This window comes from Mangifera indica, chromosome 3, assembly GCF_011075055.1.
Source record: "Mangifera indica cultivar Alphonso chromosome 3, CATAS_Mindica_2.1, whole genome shotgun sequence".
Taxonomy (NCBI): Eukaryota; Viridiplantae; Streptophyta; class Magnoliopsida; order Sapindales; family Anacardiaceae; genus Mangifera; species Mangifera indica.
This window is the reverse complement of record NC_058139.1, coordinates 10425758-10434668: the sequence shown is the minus strand read 5'-3', so window position 1 is coordinate 10434668 and position 8911 is coordinate 10425758. Positions and strand designations below refer to the sequence as shown.

Genomic DNA, 8911 nt, shown 5'->3' with positions numbered 1-8911 from the left:
AATCTCATCCCTGAGCAAATGACTCTCTCACTTATAAGCATCTTCCCTAATTAATGAAAGTAAGGAACGCCTTGTTGTAATGGAGAATGAGCATGCTCGTGACCTATAGACATGGCAAAAGTTGTTATTAGAATAACACTCAAAACGGTTGAAAATAGAAGCTCTTGAGTAGTAGGTCAACCCATATTATAAAGGATATCAAAATTACATAGTTAATGTTGATTACAATTGTACCTTATCTTGTAGAAGACTTCGTAATACATACTTTCAATTGGTGATAATGGCCATTATGTTTATTTTGATATGACAAAATTAAGAAAAATGATCAATCTTGGACTAACATTAGTTAAGGCATGGTGAAAGTTATGACCAATATTTTTCTACCTTTAAAAATGCAGGGAATGGGCATGGAATGACCTTTCCATTCAACTAAAGACAAAAACAAATTTGAGATCCATAACGAAAATCTAGTATAAAAGGATGTCTTTGGAGTCATTCAAAAGTTAAAGAGGCATTTTAAATAAAGTTTTATATCGATCAAAACTCAGACACTCAAAAAGCTCACAATTTCTTTCCATCATTTATCTTTTTTATTAATAAATTGTATCTTTTGAGATAAGTTTCATGTAACTTTGTGAAATCAGCTTATTTATAGACACTTTCATTACAACATTCTATTGTATTTAAAATTTGTAACGGAGAAATCATGAGAAAATTAAGTCTATTAATTGGATATGAATGAGTGGGCAAAATGGTTAATTGAAGAAATGAACATAGAAAGCTAGAAAGAAACCCTTAACCACTTTAAATTAGCCGAATATTTTACTTCCTTTCTCTCTTTAGATTATCAATAAAACTATATATATCTATTTTAAATATATAAATGAGTATACACTAAATATATGTTATTACGTGATTTTGTGATTTTAAATTAAAAATAAAATAACAATCAATCAAATAATAATTTATATACTTAAAATATTAGATTATTACTGGGTGGTTATTATTTCAATAACTTATTTAGCTATCGTATTGACTTAGGTAAGTTAATTATTAACCTTTACAAGAATTTCACAACTCCTATTCACCCCCTGTTTATAAGTGTTTCTAATCATATAGTTTTATAGGTGATGACACAATAGACATAGACTTCCAATCCATAAGACGAACCATTTTAAAAATTTCACCGTCTTCATCATTGCTTACATAAGATTACCTCTCTAGTTTTACATACATCTACCCACCGGTGGAATTTTAGCCATTAACGTAAAAATTACTAGATAATATAATTTTTTGAGTTGATAAAAAAAGAAATTTAACTACATTTCAGGTGAATTTTAATCAGGCATGTCTTAAAACAATTCATGCTCTACATTATTCAATATTAATTATAGGCTATTAATTATTTTACATATTATGAGGGATAAAGTTCGAAGATATTGAATAAAGATAATTTGTTAATATCATGGTTCAAAGATTTGATTGGTTTAATTGTCAATTATTAACTTATTTAATTGAATCATATGTAAAAATGAGTTTGACTCAATCATTATAAAAAATTGTTTTTTTCTCAAAAATTTATTATAAAAACTTGAATCAAAACTTTATTTATTATATTAGAATATATGTACTATCAAATTAAATTTATTTTGATATTAAATGAGTTAAATTATATATTTAAATATAAATTATACAAAAAAAAATTAAATATTATTTTTGAATAGTTAACAAGTCTAACCACTGATCAACTGATATAATCACTGATTAGACTAAATCACTTTTTCATTAGATTGATATCTGATTCGATTATAAAAATATCGGTTAATATATTTCAATAATATATTTATAAGAAATTATAATCAAGTTTTTTGCCAAATTCTATTAGGTCAATAAGGCATTAATAATTTTTTTCATGAACAGGAAATTCAAATTATTTTCTATTAATTACAATAAGATTCTATGTCCGTTAATAAGTGATTTATTGCCTTTTTCAGTAATTTGAGTTTGTTCTTGTCCATGTTATTGATTTTCTTTCATGAAAAATTATAATCACTGTTATTGCTTCCATCAGTGCTGACTTAAGTATGCAGGTGTTCTCTTTAGAAGTAAACCTAAGCTGAAGATACACGCATGCCGATCTGGCGATGTTTAAAGTCGAATATGCTCGTAATCTCATTAATGCAATTTGAACCAACGAATGAGATTGAATCTTCTGTATCACAATTTGAATAGGGGAAAAGTGCTACTTGATCCGATATTTTTAAGAATCAGATGAGAAAAGACGGATGCACCCTTGAAAGCATAAAATTTTGGAACTACGGAGACGGTGAAAGTGGTGATAAAGGAAGGGTAAAGATGAAATATAGCCGAAAAAAAACAAGAAAACCGGCCCGAAAAAGTGACAGAGGAAAAGCCGATACGAGCGGTGTTGTCACGTGTGGACGTCATAATTCGGGTCGGCAAAATCACAACTTAATTGAGAAGCGAAGATGGGACCCACCAATTCGCCAGATGGAGAGACTCACCCCGTTGATGAAGCATCAACGCTTGTATTGAGTCGAAAGCACGCAAAGTACACTTCAGTTGCAGACGTGGCGTCGGAGCTGGAAACTTTAACCAACCAGAGTCGGTGCTGAGAGGACACGTGGATGAGGTTAATTCCGTCTCTATAAATGGCAAAGAAGCGTGGTTTTCCATAGTACAAAATTTGAAAAAAAAAAAATTGGCGATATTTATATAAATAAGAGAGTGAGAGAATTAAAACAAGGCGTGGTTTGCGTTGCGCTTGCAAGAGAAGAGAGAGAAATAAATGAAGTTTGGTATTTTCTAGAGAAAACGAAACAAGAAAATTGGAGAGAAAGAGTTTGGTGGGAGTTGTTAAAGCGATTTGGTCGAAGATTTAAAGCTAGAGTTTTAAGAGGATCTGGCATTTGATTTCTTCTCTTCTTGTTCTTTCATACTTTCGTGGCATATTAAAGGTTGGAGTGTTCTTCTTCTCTCATACTTTCGTGGCTTATTAAAGGTTGGAGTGTTCTTCTTCTCTCATACTTTCGTGGCGTTCTTCCTTTTTTCTAATTGAAGAGAAACAATGGAGTGGCATTCTTGTTTAGATGAATACCAGAAGCTTGTTATCAGAATGAACACTCCCAGGTTTGTTGTTACTTTTTTCAAATTAAACTTTTAAATTAACTAATTGTTTCGGGGATTTGAAATTTTTCTTTCAAAAATTCATAGCCTTTACTGTTGTTCCAGATCTGGCCATGAAATCGAGACTCGGTTAACGATTTTTTAAATATTTTTCTGACTTTTCTTCAAAGCTTTCTCATCTTTGTAGAATTCAATTTCTTAAATCATGCTTTAGACTTTTCAAAGATCTGTCTCTGGTTGAGTTTCTGGAACAATCACTTGAAATTTTCAAAATTAAAAAGCAGTTTCACTGAATTGACCTTTCGGTGCTTTTCAGGGTCGTCATCGACAATGCCGTTTGCCCCACGGCAACTCTCGTCAAGGTTAGCTTTCTCGAAACCTGATAGCAAAATTGAAAACCCAGGAACCAGTGTTAACTTCAGTGGCTGAGCTCGTTCATTAATATTTCTTTTTAACAGGTTGATAGTGCTAGAAGACATGGAATCTTGTTAGAAGCTGTTCAGGTTCTCACGGATCTGGACCTTTCGATAAAGAAGGCTTACATTTCTTCTGATGGACGGTGGTTCATGGATGGTAATTTTTTTTTTCCTTTTTACTGTTTGTTAGAGTTTCTTTGAAAGTAATATTTACACGTTTTTCCTTTTTATCTGTTTAGTTTTCCATGTGACTGATCTGAATGGAAACAAATTAACAGACGAAAGAGTTATTCGCCACATTGAGCAGGTAAATATGATTTATTTTAGAAATTTACTTCCAAAAATAATTGTAGAATTAATATTTTGAACTAACTTCTGATCAATATTATAGCTAAAAATTTATGTTTTCCTTATGTTTCTGTTATACAGTCGCTTGGAACCATAGAATATGAAAGAGTTAACGGGTTTTGCGGTTTGACTGCCCTTGAACTAACTGGAACAGATCGAGTTGGCCTGATGTCAGAGGTTTTTGCAGTATTAGCTGAATTACAGTGTAATGTGGTAGAAGCGAAGGTGTGGACTCACAACGGTCGAATTGCTTCGCTGATTTATGTGAAAGATTGCAATTCAGGATCTCCAATTGAGGACTTACAACAAATTGATAGAATCGAAGCACGTTTAAGGAATGTCTTGAAAGGAGATAATGACATTAGGAGTGCTAAAACGACTGTTTCTATGGAGGTCACTCATACAGAGAGAAGGCTACACCAGATGATGTTTGCAGATAGGGATTATGAGAGGAAGCCCATTTTTAGTCGGTGTACTAATTACCCTCTAGTAACAGTGCAAAATTGGGTGGAAAGAGGGTACTCAGTCGTGAATGTTCAGTGCAAGGATAGGACTAAGCTTTTGTTCGATGTTGTTTGCACGTTGACAGACATGGAATATGTGGTGTTTCATGCTACCATTAAGACAACTGAAGACAGAGCGTATCTGGTACTTATTGTTTTGTTTATTGGATTATCCCTTATCTGTCAGTTTCTCAAATTGTGATTATATTAGTGTCTTATTAACTCAGTATATTTCAATGTTGTTTCAGGAATTTTATGTTAAGCACATTGATGGAACTCCAATTAGTTCAGAACCTGAAAGGCAACGTGTGATTCAATGCCTACAAGCTGCAGTGAGAAGAAGAGCATCCGAGGTATACTTTAGCATTTCTTCTCAGTTGAATTACTTCATTAAAAATATTTCTCTGATCTGCAAATAGTAAGGGTAATTTATTCGTAATCACAGGGTGTGAGGCTAGAATTATGCATGGAAGATAGGCCAGGGCTGTTGGCAGGTGTGACTAGAACATTTAGAGAAAATGGTCTCAATATCACAAGAGCTGAAATATCCACAAGAAATGAGACGGCAGTAAACACATTCTATGTAACAGATGCCATAGGAAACCCTGCAGATCCAATGATAATTGAAGCAGTTAGACAAAAAGTTGGATTGAGTAATTTGAAAGTGAAGGAATTGCCAGTGATGTATAATGAGAAGTCAGAAAGTGAAGAGCAAACAGTTGGGGTTGGTGGGACAGTATTGTTATCACTGGGGAGTCTAGTGAGAAAGAATCTATACAGTCTGGGTCTGATAAGATCATATTCTTAAAGTGGGAGAAAGAAGAATTGTTCCCAGCACTAGGGTTGTTGGCAATGGCATATTCTTTACTTGAGGATGGGGGTTTGTGTTGTGTAGATACATGTGAATGAAAAAGGTGGAATTTGGTGATAGTAGAAATTAAGTTGGTTATAGTTGGGTTTGGTTGGTGGAATAGATAGACAGATTGGAGCTGCTCCACCATTTTTATATTCAATATAATATTCTTTTTTGTATGTTTTGTTTTGCTTGAGGGGAAGATTTGAATTAGAAGGGATGGTGGGGGTTGTTGATATAATATTATTAGATTTATGGGTGGCTGGCTGGCTTCTGGCTGGAAAGAAGAAGAAGAAGATTAGGTATAAGAACAGAATGAGTTTATACTTGGTAACGCCATTTGTACATAAACTACTTGAAGAATTATTTAGTTAATGGTTGACTTCAATTTTTTAAATTCATTATTCTTCTTTCTGTGGCTTCTCTCTCTTCTTGGGTAAATGTTGCGCCGACCACCGTCCGAATATGTGATTCTTTACAGCTGGATCTCTGTAGTCAGGAAAACTCAGTCAACCAAAAGGCCTGTATCTGTCTGCATTTACAAAAAGTCATATAAACAGGGTAATTAAATGGTGGTCTGTATCAAATATCAAGAATTTTTTTATCGTATATTAAATATTATATTATATAATATAATTTTTAAAAAACAAAATAATAATAAAAATAATACAATATTATTTTAAAAAATATCATTAAAAATTTTAAATTATATATATTTTTAAAGATATAATAATTTATATTAATAATATATATCATATTATAAGATATATATTATATTATATTAATTTGATATATTTAATAATAAATATTATTTTTTATTTATATTATAAAAATACATATTATATATTATATGATGTTATAAATATGTATATAAATACTTTTAATCATTTGATTTTGAAACACCCTTAATATCTTGAACAGAAATAATTACGAGCGAACATATGTATAATAACGATAACAAATTAACTAAAAGTCTAGCCATCTCGTCCGGACAACTTTTGCTTTAAAAATTATATTGTATTTATTCTATTATTGAAATTTCTTTTTCCACTCAGGAAAGAAAAAGCTTTGTCTAAGGGTCTAGGATCATTGCCTTTGTAAACTTGTTTCAGCTTTAAACATATGTAGGGTAGGGATTGAGTTAGGGGGACTTGTTCGGGACAGGGGAAAAAATTAATTATTTTATGGATAAATAAAATAATATTTAAATAAATATTTACAAAATTAGAGATGTTAACAGAGTGGATAGGGGGTTAACTATTTTAATATTCATCCTTATCTTGGCATGGAAAAATTTTTCCAATCCTACTCTGTTTCCGGTATGAGAATGAAGGGAAATTTTTGTTCTTTTCCTGCGAGAAATTTTTCTCACCTTCCCCTCCCCATCCTTACGTGAAAATTTTCTTATATTTTCTTTTCCATTTTTATTAGAAAAATAATTAGATATATATTAAAATTTAGACATATTTATAATAATTTAAAATTTTTAAAAGTAACATAATATTTAGGGAATATGTAGGTGAGATGACAATTGGGGGGGGGGGGGGGGGGGGGGGTGGTGGAGAGGGTGGAGATAAATTAGGAAGGGGATAAATTTTCGTCATTTTTGTTCTAATTTCCATCTTTATCGGAGAATTCTCACTCCATTAAAAGAGGGACGAGTCGATATATTGATTTTATAAATTGAATTATTATCTCTATACAAAATTAATGATAGATGTCTATTATTTATTAAGAATTTAAAAATAAAATTAAAGAAAAGAATGTTAATATTAAACTCGACAAAAAAAACATTTATCATTATTTATTGAGAATTTGTAAAGTTAAATAAAAGGACATTAATGTAAAATAAAAGTCCAAGAGACTTATTCCCATCCAAGGTTAGTCTATTGTGAAACTCTCACCTATTAATTTTTAAAATTTTAAATATTTATCCGTTAGTTGTTAAAGTTAAGAAAATTTGTTAATATTAAGGGTATAATTGTTATTTTGCTAACACTATTAAAAAATAAAGTTTTATCTTATTTCTTCATCTTAATTGTATAAACTAACAATTTTTTCTCACTTTAAGTTTTGAAAATTTATTTTTCCCCCTAGGGTTTATCTTTTCCTTTGCTTCTCTAGCAACCAAAATCAATTTCATTCTGTCAGTGCTCTCTCAACAATCCGTTACCGCTCTCTCTTCGTGAGCATATATCCACGATTATATAATTGCTAGCTTTAGTTGGAGTTCAACAGAGAACAATACAATGAATTAACTAAAAAGAATTTGATCTCCCTTACCTATGCTATTTTATCTTTACTTATAAGACAAGAGGAAAAATTGTATAGGAGATATGTTTATATCTTAGTACACATATAAAATGAAAAATAATGATGATCATTTCTATGAAATGGAAAATAATGATGTTGTGAACATTATCCTATATTAACAAGTAATCGGGATGAAATGCAATTTAATGAAAATCAAAAATCAAGTTTGTCATGTTAGTGAGATCGTGTAATAGAGTTGATAATGCCAAAGTTCCACTCTCCCTTTTATTTTGGGTAGAGAGACTTTTATGGTGTTTAGGCTAACATGAGGTAGGTGACCTATCTAGTCGTTTCATGATACTGTTATATAATAACTAATTGTGTCTTTGGATATCATTTTATAAGTTTGACTAAAAAGAAGTTTGACTGTATAACAATTATCTATGTCGTAACATTTTTAGAATAAATAGTTTTAATATTTACAACATCTATTTAATCTAGTTATACTATTTTAATTCTTGTCTCTATGCATGACTAATTTAATATGTCAATTTTCAAGGCTGTTATTGCTTATAATTTGAAAATTTTCTAGACATTGTATTGAACCTAAGGTATCAATAAATAATTTTGTATTTTGTTAGTTGGTAGAATAACTATTTCACACTCGATTTTTATTTGGATAACCCTTTCCCACCTTTGAACATAAAAAATGACACTTTCCCACCTTCTGTTTGATTATGTAAGTAAAAATCTATTAAATTTTAAGGTAAAATCATATAAACTACAAAGATACTCTTAATAATTGATTTTTGAAGTTCACATGTTAATGTGATAAATTTAATTATTTTTATAATCTTATAGAACTGTTAAAATGACAGAAACTTCCTTTTTCATAATTTATCACATAGTTACAACCACAAAACCATCACCACCACCACCCCCTGCCATTGCTTACAACACCATTTTCCTTTGTGTACTTATGAAACTCTTTCGGTCAATGATAGAAAAATCTACTTTGCCCAATCATTAAATTTTGTCATCATCCTTTCCATTTACGTTTTTATCTTTTTTTTTCTTTTTTCCAATCACAAATCCCCCTCTAACGGTTTCAATGGTGGTGTCAAAAGTCTCCAATCAAACATGCAATCATTTTTTATTAGGACCGTAGTTCTATCATGCATTTTCTTATGACCTTCGTCGATAATCTCTTTAACACTTTGTTTCCTCATCAACATCTTATCTTAATTGTTTAGGGTGAGACATTAAGTAACTTAACTAGTAAATATAGTTACTTGATTTTGTCTAACAGTGAGATTTATAGAGAAGATTTTTGTGTGGTTTGAGATGTATAATTTTAAGAAACTTAAGATGACACTATCAACTCTTATGAA

General features: G+C 30.8%; 1 protein-coding gene across 1 annotated transcript; it reads left to right on the top strand.

Annotated features, from left to right (window-relative positions):
• Positions 1-2742: 2742 nt before the first annotated feature.
• On the top strand, positions 2743-5668 carry LOC123212309 (ACT domain-containing protein ACR8-like). The gene is made up of 8 exons (XM_044631397.1): positions 2743-2978; positions 3082-3150; positions 3464-3509; positions 3606-3720; positions 3803-3870; positions 3993-4559; positions 4663-4767; positions 4860-5668. Exons 2-8 carry the CDS (start codon positions 3089-3091, stop codon positions 5220-5222), a joined length of 1326 nt encoding a protein of 441 aa, XP_044487332.1. The 5' UTR covers positions 2743-2978; positions 3082-3088; the 3' UTR covers positions 5223-5668.
• The last annotated feature ends 3243 nt before the right edge of the window (positions 5669-8911 follow it).